Consider the following 20,219-nt stretch of genomic DNA (forward strand, 5'->3'; position numbering starts at 1 on the left):
CTGAAAGTTCTATAGAGTTCTATGGCCGATCGGAGATTGAAAGTGCGAGAGATCGTGAAAGCCATAATCATCTCACATGGCTCAGTGGTTTCAATTTTAAATGATCATTTGGGTATGAGAAAGCTTTCCGCAAGATGGCTGCTGAGTTTCCTCACAATCGACCTGAAACGCCATCGTGTGTAAACTTCGCAAGAATGTTTGACCTTTTAATCGTGGATGAACCGTGGATCCATCACAACACAACAGAGACCAAACAGTCAGCCAATAAATTCATGGCGACCTCAAAATGGGTACAACAATCAACGGCTAATATTATGTCAACTTATTGGGTTGATTTAATGAGGATATTTTTTACCACGACAATGCAAGGGTGCACACATGTGCAGTATCCATGGCAAAAATCCACGAATTGCTCCCCCATCGGTCATATTCTTCGGATTTAGCCCCGAGTGACTATTTCAGGTTTCCAAACCTGAAGAAATGGCTCCGCGGAAAGAGATTTGATTTCAACGATGAAATCATCTCACAAACAAATATCTATTTTAATGACATCGACAAATCTTATTTTTTTGGAAGGGATAACAATCGTTGGACAAAGTGTATAGAACTCAAAGGAGACTATGTTGAAAAAATTAAATGAGTTTCCATACAGAACTTGAAATTTTAATTTGTTTTTTTTTCGATTAGGAAAATGGTGGTGTGTGACTGTTATTTATAGGCGTTGCAAACATCAGCAACACCTAGGTGGTGTAGGGTATTTTAAACCGTTGCCGATACCATTAATTGTTTCAGTTACGAAACTTTCCTTTTTAAACTTAACTTTTTGTATCTGGTAATATCAATATGAAAAATCAAATGTTTCTAATTGTAACAAAAAAATCTTCTTTCAGCTATGTCTCTTCCAAATGGTTTCATCAACTCATATGAATATTTTCAACAAGTTAACGAATTTCTTAAAAAAAATTCATGGATTTACAGAGAAGCCAACACGGGTTTCGTAAAAGCCGGCACATTAAATCAAATGCCACAAGAGTACAAAGATTACTTTACAGAAATTAATACCGAAGAACTAAATAAATTTCCTTACGTACATGAGCCACTAACCCATTTGAATGTTGAAAGCTTAAACAACTTTCGCCACAAGTTAGCAGAACTAATACCTCTGGCAGCCTACAACGAACCACAAGATGTGGAAAAGCCAATTAAAATGGAAAATCTTAAGAAGATGAATGTTAAAAAGCAACATGAAATACAAAGACTGGCAACAGTGGTTAAAGAAACTTTGAAATTAAATGAAGATGAGCATCAGAATGAAGAGCAAGAGAAATATGTGCTAATAGATTTTGGTTCTGGTTTGGGTTATTTAAGCGAGATGTTATATAAACTAAATAGAAACCTCTTAATTTTGGGCTTAGAAGCTGATACATATCGTGTGGAAGCGGCAGAGAAACGTGTAAAAACATATATGCCAACTGCCATCAACTCTATCCAATATAGACAACAATTTATAACAGAGAGTTCAAAAGATTTCATTGTTAAAACAGTAGAGGAAGTTTTTAAATTGAATTATCAACATGTAGCACCACAAATAGCCACAAATGTGGTTATAATTGGTTTACATGCATGTGCTGATTTAACTATAACCTCCCTGAAACTCTTCCTACAACTACCGGAAGTACAGCATCTAATCATTATGCCATGTTGTTATCACAAGTTACAGGTGTGTGATGATACTGCTACTACTACTGCTGCTGCTTTAAAGTTTAGAAATTTTCCTTTAAGCGAAAGTCTTAAACAAGTGCTCTTAGACAATGAAGACAATGTCACTGACAAGGCTAATTATGCTGAATGTAATGATGATTTTACAACGTATTTAAATAGACCCTTTCTACGTTTAGCCTGCCAACAGACTTTAAAACGTTGGAACAAATGTTCCCCCACGGAGCATCATGTGCATGGCAGTGAGATGTTTTTAAGAGCTGTAGCAGAATCGATAAAACTGAAGGATGAAGAGCTGGAATTTATTGTTGTTAAACGTAAAGAAGAAAAAATTGAATTAAATTCTCTGACTGCTGAGCAATTGCAGAGTTTTGAAACTTTTAGTCGTCTGTATAGTTTGAAAAGTAAGACAACAAATGAATTTGTAGTCTGGTCAGCACAACATCGTAAGAAATTTTGTGAATTGATAGAAAAATATCCTAATGGTGGTAAATTGGCAGAGGGTTTGACCTGTCTGCAAACATCTATGCAGGTAAATATTACAAATATTATTCAGATCATCTGGTTTTTAAATCATCTCTCTTTGCTTTAGAAACTTTGCGAAAACCTGGTGCTCTATGATCGTCTATGTTATATGGAGGAGACAGCCTTAAAAATGGATTTAAAAATCAAGGTTCGTTATGAAAAAATAATGGATGAGGAATTGTCTCCACGTTGTTATGTGTTAATTGCTGACAAATTATAATACGGGTTTTTGGCATTTGTATTTAGCATTTTTTTTATTTTTGTATACAATGATTAAATTCCAATAACAATAAACTTTTATTATAAAATTAAAAAGAAAATTAAGTATAACAACTTTTGTTTAATTATTCCCATTACACTGACTACCAACCCAGCACAAACCCTTCTTTTCATCTTTATATTTTCATACAAATGTACATTAGGATGACTGCAAAAAAAGTTGTGTATGTTCCCAACTAAAACAAGTAAGAGAGCTATATTCGGCTGTGCTGTATCTTATATACCCTTCAATTATACTTCAAAATAAAAATTTTAAATATTTTTAGATGAACAAAATTTTTTTTTTGTAGTTTTTTATTTTTTTGTAAAAAAAAATTTCGAATTGTTTTTTTAAATTTAAAATTTTTTAAATTTAATTTTTTTTTTTAAATTTAAAAAATTTTTTTTTGTTTTTTAAATTTTTTTGGGTGAAAAAAAATTCGGGTTAAAAAATATTTTTTCCGATTTTGACCCATTGTAGGTCCAACTTACTATGGTCTTATATACGTCGTTGCAAAGGTCTTTGAAATATCTATCATTAGATATCCATATTGTCTATATTAATGACATAGTAATCCAGATATAGGTCAAAAATCGAGGTTGTCCTGGTTTTTTCCTCATATCTCAGCCATTTGTGGACCGATTTTGCTGATTTTAAATAGCAAACTTCTCGAAAGCATGTCTGACAGAATTATTGAAGATGTGGATCCCGAAGATATCAGGGGTCTTCAGAAAATTGATTTCAACAGACAGACGGACATGGCTAAATCGACTCCGCTATCTACAATGTGGCGCAAAAGTAATCCTCCTATCAGAAAATGTTATAAATGTCAGTTCTGTTTTGACATTTGTGTAGTAAACACATGCGAAATACATGTTAATAAACAATGTTACGCTATACTGCTCCAGAACGCGGAATATAGCTGACTATTTATTTGACCAATAAGGAAGATGATTTTTCATCAAAAATAATCATGAGTGATGAGGCCCATTTCCATCTTAGCGGGTACGTAAATTAGCAAAATTTATGCTTCTGGGGCACTGAAAATCCGCCTGTAACCCACGAAGATCCATTACACCCGCTCAGAGTCACTGTATGGTGTGCTGTTTTCGCTGGAGGAGTCATCGGACCTTTTTCTTCGAAGACGTCGCGGGCCAAACGGTTACTGTGAATGGTGAGCGCTACAGAGCAATGATCAACGAGTTCTTTTTGAATTGGGATTGGAAAACATGTGGTTAAAACAGGACGGTGCAACGGCACACACTGCACGTGCCACAACCGATATGCTGAAGGATGCATTTCCCGGGCGCCTAATCTCCCGTTTTGGCGATTTGCAATGGCCAGCAAGATCGCTTGATTTGACCGCTGCAGACTTCTATTTGTGGGGCTTTTTGAAGTCGTGGGTTTATGTCAACAAGCCTCAGACACTTGCAGCTCTTAAAGACAATATCCGTCAAGAATGTGAGGACCTATCACGAAGGTGAAGGGTATAATAAAACTTTAATTCATTGAAAGATATCGTTTCAGAGAATGTTTGTCCGGGCTGTTGTCTGTATTTAGTGATTTGGATCCAAAGCTATTTTTTTAGGGTTTTTATGATTTTCTTTATTAATCGCAAAGGAAACATGAAGTATTGTTACTAAAAGTCTTTAAATTTTTTTTTAGTTTTGAAAATGTCGAATTTTGTACTAACGAATTGTTGAAAAAAGTGCCGCTGAAGCAGACCGATTGCTCAACATTGGTTATGGTGAGTGAGATAGTTTGTGCGGTTCAGAAGTGGTGATTTTGACACGGAAGACAAAGACCGCCCAGACCCAGACCAGCAAAAAAAAAGTTTGGAGACCAAGAATTGGAGACATTACTCCATGAAGATTGTTGTAAAACTCAACAAGAGCTTGCAAAATCATTGGGAGCTAGTCAAGCATCAAATTTATCCAAAAGCAGGGAAATTGGATACCATACGAATTGAAGCCGAGAGACCTTGAATGACGATTTTGTATGTCCAAAATTATGTTTGAATGCTATAAAAGAAAATAATTTGTTCACTGAATCATTACTTGCGATGAAAAATGGATCCATTACGATAACCCGAAGTAAGATATCGTATGTGAAGCCCGGCCAAACAGCCTAATCGACATCAAATATCCTAAATATCCATTGCGGTAAGGTAATTCTCCGTATTTGGTGGGAGCAAAAGGGTCCTATCTATTATGAGCTGCTGGAATCTGATCAGACAATCACAGGGCCGAACGCAACTGATTCGTTTCAAATCAGTATTGGCTGTAAAACGCCCAGAATATGCGGCTAGACATGAAACCGTAATATTCCATCATGAAAAAGCTCGTTCACATGTTAAAAAGTATTTGGAATGAAGTGGTTGGGAAGTTTTGCCATAACCGCTCTATAGTCCAGACCTTGCCCCGTCCGACTACTATTTGTTTCGATCGATGCAGAACGATATCTCTGGGATACGCTTCACATTGGAAAGTTCGAATATCGACCTTTAACATGATACCAATATTTCATATATTTCCTTTGCGAGGAATTTGGAAATGATTATTATCCGTTGATCCAGCTCACCAAATACTCAAAAGTATGGTCTCCTAATACAAAATAAATTTTCATTTTATTGTAGTTAGGAACATCGACACCTTATTTTCCTCCATACAATCGGGGCCACCCTAATGTACATGCATGAGTTGCAAGTTGCAACTGGTATTATCTGAGGCATTATTACATTTAATCATGTGTTAAATTAATTCTTTTAGATTAAGACAATTACACTAAATTGTTTTTATTAAGGTACGTTCGTACTGTTAACATATTTGATGAAATACATAACTGTTTCAGTGAATTCTTATTTGATATATTTAACATTTAACATTTTCGTAAGAACAAAAAAAGACAAACAATTTAATATAAAGTGCACGTCAAAATAATAAGGTCACATATTTATACCCTTCGCCATGAGTGACAAGTTTGTCATTCCGTTTGTAATTTCTACATTTTTCATTTGCGACCCCACAAAGTATATATATTCTGGATCGTTATAGATAGCGAAGTCGATATAGCCATATCCGTCTGTATGTTGAAATCAACTTTCCGTAGCCCCTAAATAACTTACATTCATGATTCATACATCAATATGTCGGGTATTCTTTCGGCTCGGTTACTATTTAAAATCGACAAAATAGATTTTGTCGAAAACCTCGATTTTAGGCTTATTTTTTATCTATATCTGGATTACTAAGTCATTAATATAGACAATATGGATTGATAGATATTTTAAAGTCCATTGCAACGATGTATATAAAGCTATAGTAAGTTGGACCTACAATGGGTCAAAATCGGGAAAAAAAATTTTTACACGAATTTTATTTTCATCAAAAATTTTTTTTTAAAAAATAATTTTTAAATATAATTTGGTGAAGGGTATCTATGATTCGGCACAGCCAAATATAGCTCTCTTACTTGTTTTGGTTCTGTTTATCCAAAACTACAAATAGTATTGTTTGGTTCAATAGAGTTGATTACTGTTAGTTTTATTTATAAACCAAAATATTAAAAATGAGAATTTTGAAATACGTCAAAAAATAAAGGTCAATATTATTATTTCAATAAAACAACGCACAGTGGGGGAACTGAAAAAAGTGGGAACAAATCTGAGTTGAGTTAATTTAAATTTGGACTTTAAACACTAAGATAGTACAGTTGATAAATGGCCGCCTATACCGTATATAAGAAAGTGCATACGGCAAACCGGCGAGAAATACAGGTGCGTCCTCTAAAATCAACGAAGTAATGAAGGAGTTTCATAACGGTTGCAGTGGCGGTCATCTTAAAAAAAGTATACTGAAATTGGTACCTGACGCCAGTTAGTTGTCATATGATTTTTCTAAAAAATTCCAAACTTTTCCTGAAAAAAATTGTAATTTTCATTGATTCCAATTCCGTCTTAATCATTCTTTATGATTTGCGAATATCACACACAAAAAGGAGATCGCTATTTTCGCGATATTTTTGAATCACAAGAAACGAACGATCCAATTTTCGTATCTCCAATTGATGTTGAAAAATTCTTCAATCTAACCCTTTTAAAACTATGTCTCAGATTGGGTTGCCAGTTTTATTTTTACAAACAGCGGGACAAATTTGTCCTAGGGACAAAAAAAAGACTGCTTCCATTATCTCATAGTTGTCTATTTATTTTCGAATGCGAAGGTGGGTCAATAAGTCCACGACTTTTTGAATTTCCCGGCTGAAAGGGCAACACTGGCGCTGCCAACAGACATCTGTCAGTTAACTCTTGTCATAGTTTGAACAAGCTTGAGGAGAAATTGCAAAATTGGAGAAAAAAAACCATCAGTCAAATAAAGGTTAATCTTGATAAATACTATGGGAACTCTGCACCATCAATTTCAATGGTAAAAAAGTGGTTTACTGAATTTTGTTGTGGTCGTACAAGCAATGAAGATGCCGAACGTTGTGGACGCCCAGTTGAGGTGTCTACACCCAAAAGTACGAGAGATTGTGGAAGCCACGACTCAGTGGTTTCAATTTTGAATGATCACTTGGGTATGAGATTGCTCACAATCGGGTACACACTTGTACAGTTTCCATGGCAAAAATCCAGGAATTAGGCTACGAAATGCTTCCTCTTCTGCCCTATTCTCCGGATTTTTCACCGAGTGACTATTTCTTGTTTCCAAACCTGAAGGTATGTCTCGACGGAAATAGATTTGACTTTAACGATGAAATCATCTCACAAAAAATGCCTATGATGATCTTGTCAAATCTTATTTTTTGGAAGGGATAAACAAATTGGAGAAACGTTGCACAGAGTGCATAGAGCTCAAATGAGACTATTTAAAAAATTAAAATATTTGTTTTTTTTGTTCTAAAACCTGTGTTTTTTATTCAGGCTCTGATTTTTTTACCCACGGAATGTCAAAATCAATATACCCCCTTTTTATGGTGGCTATAAAAAGCAACGGAACCAGAATGTATCATTGATTGTTTGTAAGTTATTCGAAGGCTTCGTAAAGTTGATTTCAACAAACTAGTTATATGGAACTACACCATTTTCAACTATAATTCGGAAAAAAACAATTGAAAATTAGAATTTTCATTTAAAATTCGGAAAAGAACAATTGAAATTGAGAATTTTTACTTTAAATTCAGAGAAGCTCAATTAAAAATATGAGGTCTTTTTCACACGACTGCTGCAAATGAGTATGTAAATGATATTCTTCAAAAATGGGAGGATTTGGGCTTGTATTTATCAAGGGAACTCTGCACCATCAGTTTCAATGGTAAAAAATTGTTTACCAAATTTCGTTGTGGCCGTGCAAGCACGGATAATGTATCATGTCACAGCAAACTTGAGAAATTATTCGAAAACTCAGAAACAACTTAGGTAAGGTTGAGCCCATATTCCAAAATGCTCAACCCCATTGAATCAATATGGTCAAAAACAAGTAAGAGAGCTATATTCACCAAATTATACTTCAAAATACAAATTTTAAATATTTTTAGTTAAACAAAATTTATTTATTTTTCCAAAGTTGTATTTTTAATTTTTTTGAAAAAAAATTTTTTTTTGAGTCGTTATTTTAAATTTTTTAAATTTAATTTTTTTTTAAAGTTTAAAGAAAATTTTTTTGATTTTTAATTTTTTTTTGTGAAAAAAAAAAATTTTTTTGTGAAAAAAAAAATTTGGGTTAAAATTTTTTTTTCCGATTTTGACCCCTTGTAGGTCCAACTTACTATGGTCTTATATACGTCGTTGCAAAGGTCTTTGAAATATGTATTATATCAATATGGATATTATTGTCTATATTAATGACTTAGTAATCCAGATATAGGTCAAAAATCGAGATTGTCCTGGTTTTTCCTCATATCTCAGCCAATAGAAAACTTCTCGAAAGCATGTCTGACAGAATTATTGAAGATTTGGATCCCGAAGATATCTAGGGTCTGCAGAAAATTGATTTCAACAGACATACAGACGGACATGACTTAATCGACCCCGCTATCTATAAGGATCCAAAATATATATACTTTATAGGGTCAGAAAATTTTATTGTGGAAATTACAAACGGAATGACAAACTTATATATACATGATTTTTTTAGAATCACTTTCTGAGTCGATTAAACGATGTCCGTCCGTCCGTCTGGCTGGCTGGCTGTCCATGTAAACCTTGTGCGCAGAGTACAGGTCGCAATTTTGAAGATATTTCGATCAAATTTGGTACATATTACTTTTCCAAGGACCAAGCCTATTGAAACTGGCTAAAATCGGTCCATTATTTCACCTAGCCCCCATACAAATGTCCTCCCGAAATTGAACTTTATCGGTCATAAATGTTTAATTTATATATGTATCTCCACAAATTCCGCTCCAAATAAGTTTTATATATACAAAATTCATGTCACCAAATTTTGTTACGATCGGTCCATAATTAGTCATAGCTCCCATTTAGACCCGCTTCCGAAAATCACTTTATCGTGAATAAATCGCTTGAAAATGTTAATATACACACAAAATTCAACATAGTTAACTTTCATATAGACATAAATCACACGACCTAATTTCATGGTGATCGGTTCATAATTGGTCAAAGCTCCCATATAAGGCCCACTTTCGAAAATCATTCACGAATATAAATTATTGATATTTTTAAAGGGTATTGTAGGGTATTGTATGGTCGGGCTTGACAGAATTTAAAAAAATGTCTATGTTCTTTTTTTTGCAAGGATACCAAATTAAAATCTCATTTACAGTTGTTATTTTCCTAATTTCAAATAAAAAATTATAATTTTCAACTGAGCTTTTCCGAATTTTAAATGAAAATTCTCAATTTCAATTTTTCTTTTTCAAATTATAAATGAAAATTCTCATTATCAATTGTTCTATTCGGAATTTGAAATTAAAAATCTCATTTTCAACTGGGATTTTCTGAATATTAAATGAAAAATCTTAATTGCAATTGATATTTTCTGAATTGAATTGAAAAGTTCTTATTATCAATTGCAAAAGGTGTAGTTGTGAGACCGGTTTGTCGGGGATAGGGACGGTTGCTATTTGTGATTAGGTTCTAATAAACAACATTCAAATTAATTTTTCATTTAAAATAAAACACTTTATAAAATTTTCTTTTGATTTGCTTTATTTTCGCATTTGTGCTTTTATATTGTTTTTTTTATCAGTTTTTATTATTTCATAAATATTTTTATTTAAAGTTATTTTTGTTTTTTGTTTGTTTTATAATACATAATCGTTTATAGCTAATTAATATTTAATTGTTATTAAATTTTGTTAACAATGTATAAATAATGTGTTGTTTTTATAATGAATATTCGGCAAATTTGCTTAACAAAGACACTAATAAAATTTGTTTAAATGTCATGTCACAAGCCTGGTACATTTTTTCCACCATTCATTAAACAATTATCAATTGATTAAACCATAAATTTTGTAGTTTTTATTTGTTGTATATCGTCTGTATATATAGATGTAATTAGTTTTGTTTTTATATTGTATTTTAGTTAATTAATGTTATTTTATAACAATAGATTATATTAGTTGGATTTTGGTGTTAACTATATACAAATATAATAAATAGGTACAAAAAGAAAGTGAAAATGAAAAAAATAAATTAAAAATACATTTCACTAGAATTAAAATTTATCCAGCCCTGTGTTGTGTGTGTTAATTGAATTTTTTGTTGTTTTGTTTGAATTGTAAATTAAATTTTAATTCTAGTTTCATTTCACATAATTTTATAATATTTTTACAAGTACATTTACTATTTTAACATAATAAACAAAATTAAGAACATTTATAGTATGTTTGTTTGTATGTATATTCATTTTATTTAGTATAATTTCTAAATTTTATTTATATTTTATATTTAAAAGGGTATTTTGCTTTTCGCTTTTTAATTTTATTTTAATTTTTTTTTGATTTTGATTTCATATGGGAAGTTAAGGAATTAAATATTTTTCCCTTTGTATGTATGTTTATGTTTATGTGTGTTTGTATTTGTATTTATATTTATGTATATGTGTATCTGTTTGTAGTTGTTGTAAAATATAATCTTTACTTTTTATCGTCATCATCAACATCATTATCGTCATCATCATTGTCGTCAGTAAGCAGAGCAGCACCAGTAGCATCAGTGGAGAGTACTTCATTTTCGTCATCGTTAATTCCAGCATTTTTAAAATAAAACATTGAATTACTGTAAATAGAGAGAGAGATAAAAAGAAGCAAAAAGGGTACACGAAAAATACCCGTTATAAATTTATGTTAAATTTTTGTGTCACTTGAAATACCCTCTAACATTATAGGGTGGAGCAAAAATACGTATTTATCTTCTAAATAATTGACCGCATGCTGTAAATTTTGACTTCGTTGAGTGTGAACATGTTATTGTTCTGGTTACTTTTATAAATATGAACCGTTTTATCAGTATTTTAATGTAATTTTAATGAAAAAATCGAATTACATATAGAACAGATGGTGTTTATTTAATCAGAGCTTCAAATTATTTTTTAACTTTTATTTTGCATCATTTGTACAATATAAATTTATTCAAAGTATTGGCCATTGCTAGATATTACCTTTTCCCATCATTCTGGCAACATATGGATTCCGAGCCAAAAGATCTGCTCATCTTTTGAGGCCAAGAACAAAACAAGCGAATTTCGGATATTCTGTTCTTAGGTTAAGCGTATCCCAGAGAGATCGTTCGGGGCAAGGTCTGGACTATAAGCTATTGCATCATGTGGAATATTACGGTTTCATGTCTGGCCGTTTTTCGGTACAGGTTCCATGTGATGGTCTGGGGGTCGATTCTGTTTCTGTGAAACGGTGAAATGAAAAAAAAACTATAATGATTTCAAAATTACAAATTGCGATTCCCGTTCTTTCAATTTGTTTCATTGCACTTGTTGTTTTCATATGAAAACAACGAAAATCATAAGCTCTATGAAATTATAAAAAAACTTTTAATTTCACCATTTCACAGAACTAGAATCGACACCCTGGTCAAATGTCAGCATCTCATAATAAATAGGATGGTTGGCCGGGCTTCACATACGATCTCTTAGGCTTCGGGTTATTGTAATGGATCCATTTTTCATCGCAAGTAATGATTTTCTTTTATAGCGTTCAAGCATCAATTCGGATGTACAAAATCGTATTTTAAAGTCTCTCGGCTTCAATTCGAATGGTAAAAAACTTCCTTGCTTTTGGATGAATCCTGAAATTGATGTTTGAGTAGGTCTCAATGATTTGGCAAGCTCCTCTTGAATTTGATAACAATCTTCATAGAGTAATTAATTCCTTCAGTTTTTGGAGGCACCGATTGCACATCAAAACTTATAGTGAATGTGGTCCATCGGTTATAACGTGCGAGAGATGGTTTATGCGGTTCAGAAGTTGTGATTTTGACACGGAAGACAACGATCGGCTAGGCCAGCCAAAAAAGTTTGAAGACCATGAATTGGAGGCATTACTCACTGAAGATTGTTGTAAAACTCAACAAGAACTTGCAAAATCATTAGGTGCTACTCAAGCAGCAATTTAAAAATATTCGCGAGCAGCAGGATTCATCTAAAATCAGGGAAATTGGGTGCTATACGAATTCAGACCGAGAGACTTTGAAAGACGAATTTGCATGTCCGAAATGATGATTGAACGCTATAAAAGAAAATAATATTTTTTGCACCGAATCGTTACTTGCGATTAAAATGGCTTCATTAACCCAAAAAGTAAGAGATCGTATGTGAAGCCCGGCCATCCAACCGATTATACACCGAAGGCAAACGCCCAGAATATGTGGCCAGACATGTAACTGTAACAATTCATCATGACAACACTCAGATACTTGTTGAAATACCTGTTAAAAACTATTTAAAATGAAATGGTTGGGAAGTATTTGCCTCACCCGCTGTATTGTCCAGACGTTGCCCCGTTCGACTACTATTTGTTTCGATTAAAGCAGGACGGAGTATCCGATATTGGCTTGATTCATTCTTGGCATTTAATCTTTTGGCTCGGAATAACCGAATTATACTGATAGTTTGCAGAATAAACTTGCCGCACAAGCAGTTCTCATATGTTCTACATAACTGACAATTCATGTTGTCCAAATGAAGTCGGAGTTGATCTGGGCATAATTTTTTTCGAGGTGTTCTTCCAAATTTAATGAGATCACTCCTGGAACTCCAAACTATTCATTCTAGTTGAAGGAAACCATATCTTTATGGTTCCATTTGAGCTAAACGTAACTCAAACCATTAGGGAACCGCCACCGAAAATTCTCTATGAATAATTCATGAATTCATTTTTCAAATCTAACCAGAAGTCAGAGTTGTAAATGAATCATTCTTTTTTAATTCCTTACGAATTGTCTAAATTTTTAATTAATTCTTTTCACAACAAAAAAGAATTAAATTTGAATCAATTCAAACGAATTAGGCAGAAATGAATTTCAATTCATTTTCAATTCAAATGAATTTCTAAAAAGGAGTTAAAATGAAAAATAAAAATTTAAGTTTCTTTTAGCAAATAAACAATATTTTCCCATTTTGATAGGATTTTCGCCGATACCTAATAATTCAATTCCTATTATGCCGCTACCTGACAATTCCAGTATATCATGGGAATTTTAAATCTAAGAATTTTTTGTCTTTGGACTATACAAGGTGATATACCAAACGACAGTAATGCTTGCTGTCTTTTATATAAAAATTAGTTGAATACCAAAACGACAGTGATTACTGTAGATTTACTTTCAAAATCAATTCAAATTTCAATCAATTCAAATGAATTGGAAGTGAATTGCAATTCATTTTGACAAATTCATTTTAAATGCAAATGAATTGCAATTAATTTTTACCAAATTAATTTGAATTGACTCAAATTTTATTGAATTAATTTTTTTGTGAGAAAAGAATTAATTAAAATTTGTTTAATTCAGTGCATGAATAATTCGCGATTTAATTCAAAAATTAATGATTCATTTACAGCTCTGCCAGAAGTCTCTAAAAATATATGGACCGTTAAAATTAAATATTGTCTCACCTGAAAAACAATTTTCAGAACAAAAAAAAATTACTTTATTTTAAAGAAAAACAAGTAAGGAAGTATGGTCGGGCTTGACCGACCCTACACTAAGTAAAAGAGCAAAAACATTTTTCTTTTAAAATTTCAATAATTTATATTTTTGAGTGATTTTCGGAAGTGGGCCTTATATGGGGGCTATGACCAATTATGGACCGATCACCATGAAATTAGGTCGTGTGATTTATGTCTATATTAAAGTTAACTATGTTGAATTTTGTGTGTATACCAACATTTTTAAGCGATTTATGCACGTTAAAGTGATTTTCGGAAGCGGTCATTCAAATATCTTCAAAATTGTGACCTGTACTCTGCGCACAAGGTTTACATGGACAGCCAGCCAGCCGACCAGACGGACGGACGGACATCGTTTAATCGACTCAGAAAGTCGATTCTAAGTCGATCGGTATACTTTAAGGTGGGTGTTAGACTAATATTTTTGGGCGTTACAAACATCTGCACAAACGCATTATACCCTCCCCACTATGGTGGTGTAGGGTATAAATACTAAATTGTTAGTTATCATATTCATTATTCACTTTTGTTGGAACAAAAGCAGAAAAAGCTGACTAGTCCATAACACTCCGTTCACCGAAATGACATTTTGACAAGTGAATTTCGATATTTCGGTTTATAATAGAACTAACTGTAATAAAACGACAGAAAAAGATTCTTATCTGGACAATGTTTGAGCAACAATTATTTTAGACAATAACATCAATCAATACTATTTGTAATTTTGGATAAACAGAACAAAAAGTATAAGACCTTATAATTTCGACCAATGATTAAGTTCTTTCAATCATAAAAAAGTACTTTGGTACTTGGATAGAGTTCAGCAGCATTTCAAGATCTAATCATTATAGTTATCAATGTTAGAGGGTATTCAATAGTGATTTTCCTGTCTCTTTTGAACACTAGAGTGACATTTTTTTGAGATTTGACACAACTATCGGTCAGAGTACTGTAGCTTTTGATTTAAAACTAATGCAGTTCAAGTTTCACGCAATTTAAAAATCTCTATTAATTAGTTTAGTACAAGCATTTAGTACAACCGATATTTGAAAATCAAAACAAAAACCACTCTATTGTTACCATAAAACAGAGCTCTTATTTAAAAAGTTTAAGTAAAAAAATTGTGTTTTTCTAACCTTTTAACTTACATGCTGTTACAACGGTAATAATTTTGTAATCCGGTATAAACGCATGACATGTAGGCGTAGGGTGGTAGGGATGATGATTGTTGCTGTAACACATCATCTAACTGTTGTTGTTGCTGCTGCTGTTGTTGTTGTTGCTGTTGTTGTGGTATGGGCTTATTGCTCAATTGTGTACCGGTTGAGATTTCTGAAATCAAAGCTTGTTCATATGGTGTCGACAACAATGGTACGAGTATAGAATTATCATTTATATGTTTGTTATTAGTGTAATTTGGTAAAAAATCCATACCCGCTCTTTTGCCGTAACGTGAACTCAAGAAAAATCTATCGTTGCGTGGTACAACATTTAAGCGACGTGTCTTTGAGGTGGCATACAATGATGAACCTGACGATGAAGATGAACCAGATCTGCCATAACGACTGCCAACAAAGAATGATGGTCGTTTGTGCAATGTTAACGCATCTGCTCGAATTACCATAGCCAGCAAAAACCAAAAGCGTTAAGGAAAAAGAAAATAGAAACATGTTAGAAAAAGTTGGTGCAGAGAAAAATGCAAATAAACATTTTTAGCTGGGTTTTTAATTACAAAGTTATTTTTGGTTATTTAAGATGTACATGTTTAATTAATTGTTTACTTGTTATTTAACTTTAGTTCTGTGCTCTAATTTAAATGATGTTTCGGTTGTGCACTATGGATCAAAGGTGAACACTTTTTTGTTACTTTTAAAGACCCATCAAAAATAAAATCTAAGGAGTAGGACATACTTATTGGGACTATAGTTTGATTAGGGAGCTTTACATGGGAGGTCTTTATATGGGAGCCAATGACCAATACGTCATCAAATTGGGTCGTGTGTTTTATTTCTATATGAAACTTATTTCTGTTGTATTTCATTTGCATAAAATGATTTAGAAGATACCGATTTTTTACCACAAAGGTTGGCTAACTTTACCGCTAAGTTACCCTAAAATACGGTTTTAGTTCAACTACCGCTACCGCTAAGCCACCGTTAACTGCATATTAGCATTATATACCGTTACCGATATTTTATAAATCATTTAATTTATAACAAGTTAGAAAGTATCGTCGGTCAAGTCCGACCAAATAATACCCTACACTAAGTAAATTAAATTAATTTTTCTTTTAAAATTTCAATGATTTATTATCGTGAGTGATTTTCGGAAGTGGCCTTATATGGGGGCTATGAAACTAATTTCTGTTGAATTCTGACCGATAAAATCCTATTTCGGGAAGTCATTTGCATGCGGGCTAGTTGAGAATGGACTGATTTCAGCCAGTTTCAATTTCGACTCAGTTTCAAATACAAATTTGATGAAATTAGCGTTACTGAAATAAGAGCAAATACCGTTAAGTTAAATAATACAAATTAGCGTTGCCGTTACCTTTTAACCATTTTGAATCGGTAGCCAACCATAATTACATTGAAAAATAGCCGACAAAGAATATTAAGTTCCCAGAAGAAACTATTAAAATAAATAAATGCAATTTTAGTGTTACAACTGTGCGGAGATCTCTTAAAGAACATCGCATTATTCCCGACAAAAAAGCAAAAATTAAATATCAAAATTAAAAGGTTACATCCGACAGAAAATGGAATGCAACTCCCATGTATGGGCCGGTGCTTCAAAGTCTATTTTGGAGCTTCTCGACCGCGTAGTGACAATAGGGTATCCAACTCTATTGATTCGCTGAAACCGAAGGGTTTCCTGTCATTTTCAATGTAGAAAGTTCATATCGAATTTTCACAAATACTACCCCTTAGTGCTGGTCCTAGAAGAAAAAAAAATTACATGAATCCTGCAACTGGCAACTAATTTTATGGACAGATGAAACGAAAATAAACAGATTTAAATCTGATAGCAATAATTATATTTGGTCCCACCAAGTCAATGAAATAGTTAAACATGGGGGGTTGCAGATGTTTCTCATACTTTTGTGTTGAACCACTAGCACAAATCAATGAACTACCGGCTGAAAATATATCTGTTACGGTGGTTCGGTTGGAATATAACGCTGATGATATTAAGCTAAAATTATTAAAAAACTGGCTGAAACCCCGAGAGTTTCCTGTAATGGAGTGACCAGAACAAATCCCACGTTTAAGACCCATTGATAATGTGTGGTCCATGTCAAAAAGGAAATTGCAGCAGCCGGAAGGTATGAAACTTTAGGATAAAATACGTATAACCGAAATGGAATGAGATGGATATTACTTATTGTTCAAAACTTGTTGAGAGTATTCCTCGACGTGTGTAGGAAATTATTATATTGTCTGTTGAAAGCACTTATGGGATGAAATTTTTCTCAGATATTTTTTGTTGATTAGAAACAAAGTTATGGACTCAAATATGAGAGAACCTCAAAAACTTTTATATTTTTCAAAACTTTTTTGCAATTTTCTTTAAATACTGTTACGAAATTGTACTTGAATTCAAATATAACGATTTTAAGGGCTGATTTAAAAGTAGCATAATGCTTTCAAATAACAGTGCTGTAATAGCAAACTGTAACATATCTGTGGGCATTATTAAATAAAAGCTTTCAGTTGACCATTGATCGTAAGTTGGCAACGCTGTTTGAATTCGAATATTCAGTTAAAGAACATTGTAGAAAGTACACCACAGATGGCGTATGTATTATTAAGATCTAGAATATTCGAACTTTGACAGTTAAAGAGCAATCTAGAGTGCAGATGGCAGTGTTATAAATAGTGGCAGAGGTTGCAGTCGTTAGTCAGTTTATCAGAGACGCTTTTCGAATAAACATCAACTGAGTGCCTTAAAGTGTGTTGTGTTTTTTTTTTTCAAGTAAATTCGTGTACATTATAAATTGTGTCTGTATTTCTGCGAATTTACAAACGTGTATAAAAAACATTGAGTCACTATTTAATTCTGTTGTTGTACATTTGAATAAATAAAGAGTTGTTACCATTTTCAAACTACTAAACGGCTTTTATTTGCAATCAAAGGTATCCGGTTTATTTAAAGGAAATAAACCAGCGTTTTGAAAAGGTTAAAACGTAACAATATGTTGCAGATACTAAATTAAAAATTTCCACACGTTATTCCTAAGATAAAAGGAATAAAAAGCTCCGTAGACAATGGTAAGAATTGGTTCATGATTTCTACCAGTACCAATTAAAATATATTCCCCGAATATGACGCTATTGTATGTACATAAATGTCTATAGATTAGCAGTATATGTACATAAAAAATTCAGAAAAAGTAAGTTTCATGTAAAAAACTATATTTTCTTTGGATCGGTTTGTATTTTACCATTGCCCCTATATAATGTCCACATCCGAAAAACACATGTAATCTTCATGTATTGTACATACAAATCGAATTTTATGAAGATCGGCCCATAAATGGTCATAGCTTCCCGTATTATATTGGTAGTGATTATAAAAAAATATAACATTTAACACTTTTACTTATTTCTAATTAGAATAAAACGTTGGTAACATCGAGATTCAAAAATTACAAAAATGCAGAGAGAAGTCAATTTTGTTTTATGCATTCATCTAGCGTGAAGTCAGTTGTCTCTTTAGTGTCCCTAAGTAATCTTGGGTGTAGTCACTTTAAACTATTTTTGGACTGCACTTTAGAAAGTAGTTATTTTACCCCTATGAATTCATCTATTGGAGAGACAATTAGCAAGAAATGTCCTCATGTAAAGAGGGTATAAATCTTTGTAATTAATGTAAGATCAATCGACTTCCGGCTGGGACACGCTTATGTTAAAATAATTAGTTAGTTAGATAGCTAATACTATAACTAGAATTGACAGTTGTTGGGAACTACTGGTTTATCACACAACCTAGAGAAATACAGATAGAACGGAAACTCTTCTGTCAAAAACATAAATCGTGATGAAAATTGTGTGAAAATTTTCAGCATGATAATATGTGTTACTTTTTTGAGTATTTTTTGTTTGTTTCAGTTTTTTTTTTTTGCAAACTTCCACTCTATGTGTATTTCTCTATGTTACCAAACATCATAAATATGAAATTAGCTATTTAAAAGATGTTTAAATTCCAACCAATTTTTTTTTTTTTTTTACAAAATGATGCAAATATTGTTTTTATGTTCATGTTATTTATATACAATCGATGTACATACGTATTTAAATATGTTTGTAAGTATGTATATCTTTCATCTTACTTACCTTGTTTTGTATCTGTGGGATTATCAATAAATTGATCTGTGGGCTCTAAACTGCATTTAACCACCATAAAACAGAATGACAGCAATAAAATTGTCAAGTGACACAAGGATTTCGCATCAACCATTTTGCTTAAAATATTAAAAATACTGTGAGTATGACGAAGTATAGATTCCAAGAAGAAAAGTACAAGAGTTAAATCGTTTACAGCAAAGCCAGTCACTGGTTATTGTAGATGATGGCGGAAAAGAACTGTAATAAAATAATAATAAAAACAACAACATTATTATGATAATATTTGATATTGAAGTTGAGAAAGAAACAAATTTAAAAATAAGGAAGTGTTTTTGAGTTTGTATAATTTTTTTCTAAATACAAAGCAGCCTTGATATCATTAGCTGATAGGGTAAAGGCGCTAAGTCCCCTTTATACATTTTGCGGAGAGATGCCAAAAAGTTGTAAAAATGTTTTGATTTAAATATTCTTATTTTAATGGGATATATTAGCTTTACATAATTGCATTTATTTAAAATTAATATGTGAAAAACTGTCCGAAATTTTATGACAAATAGGCTAAGTCAATAAATCAATAAATTTATGACTGCTCAAACAGTATTCAGGGGGACATTTATATGGGGGCTAGGTGCAATCATGGACCGGTATTGCCCATTTTCAATACCAAAACAACCTTATCAACAGCATTTGTGGAGCTAGCTCCATTCGTTTGGGCTCTATTGTCTTTTCAACAGACAGACAGACGGATGGACATAACCAGATCGTCTTAGAATATCATAAGGACCCAGAATATATATACTACTGTGGCCCTACGACAATTATTTTGAATTATTACAAACGGAAAAAAAAGTAATTAGGTCTTTAGTTCTCTATCTCTATGTCAAATATTTTCGAAATGAGCAGTGGTAACCATTAGACCATTTAACTAGAATTATCTGAGTTTTATATTTATATAGGAGATTATCTCTCGTGCTCTGATCCCCTTTTAAAAACCTGATTGTAATGAAATTTCATAATGTTTTTTGAAACAAAGTACTACATCACACAAAATTATCTGTTTTTCTTTTTTTAGAACTCTGTTCATTAACCCCGGAAACTGTGAGTTTATGTTTTTATTTAAATTTATATTGTTTTTCCCTCAAATGAAATTCATTTTCACAATGTGTTTAATTGAACATTTAAAATGTATGAATATTTAAATAAAAAGCTACAGAAACAAT

General features: G+C 32.4%; 2 protein-coding genes across 2 annotated transcripts; one reads left to right on the forward strand and one right to left on the reverse strand.

Moving 5' to 3' along the window:
- Positions 1–892: 892 nt before the first annotated feature.
- Positions 893–2,464, forward strand: LOC135961373 (uncharacterized). The gene is made up of 2 exons (XM_065512872.1): positions 893–2,251; positions 2,312–2,464. Exons 1-2 carry the CDS (start codon positions 893–895, stop codon positions 2,462–2,464), a joined length of 1,512 nt encoding a protein of 503 aa, XP_065368944.1.
- Positions 2,465–10,543: 8,079 nt separating this feature from the next.
- Positions 10,544–19,142, reverse strand: RYa (RYamide). Its single transcript, XM_065513210.1, has 4 exons — positions 18,988–19,142; positions 15,086–15,259; positions 14,800–14,983; positions 10,544–10,748 (listed from the first exon to the last, which is right to left on the reverse strand). The coding sequence occupies exons 1-4, from the start codon at positions 19,109–19,111 to the stop codon at positions 10,607–10,609; spliced, it is 624 nt and encodes a 207-aa protein (XP_065369282.1). The 5' UTR covers positions 19,112–19,142; the 3' UTR covers positions 10,544–10,606.
- Positions 19,143–20,219: the final 1,077 nt, after the last annotated feature.

This window comes from Calliphora vicina, chromosome 5 (assembly GCF_958450345.1).
Source record: "Calliphora vicina chromosome 5, idCalVici1.1, whole genome shotgun sequence".
Classification (NCBI taxonomy): Eukaryota; Metazoa; Arthropoda; class Insecta; order Diptera; family Calliphoridae; genus Calliphora; species Calliphora vicina.

Coding starts and splice junctions, on each gene's coding strand:
- LOC135961373 (XM_065512872.1), top strand. CDS start 893: ATGTCTCTTCCAAATGGTTTCATCAACTCATATGAATATTTTCAACAA. Junction 2,252..2,311: donor GTCTGCAAACATCTATGCAG/GTAAATATTACA, acceptor TCTTTGCTTTAG/AAACTTTGCGAAAACCTGGT.
- RYa (XM_065513210.1), bottom strand. CDS start 19,111: ATGGTTGATGCGAAATCCTTGTGTCACTTGACAATTTTATTGCTGTCA. Junction 15,260..18,987: donor TCCCACAGATACAAAACAAG/GTAAGTAAGATG, acceptor TAATTCGAGCAG/ATGCGTTAACATTGCACAAA. Junction 14,984..15,085: donor ACGTTACGGCAAAAGAGCGG/GTATGGATTTTT, acceptor CTTTGATTTCAG/AAATCTCAACCGGTACACAA.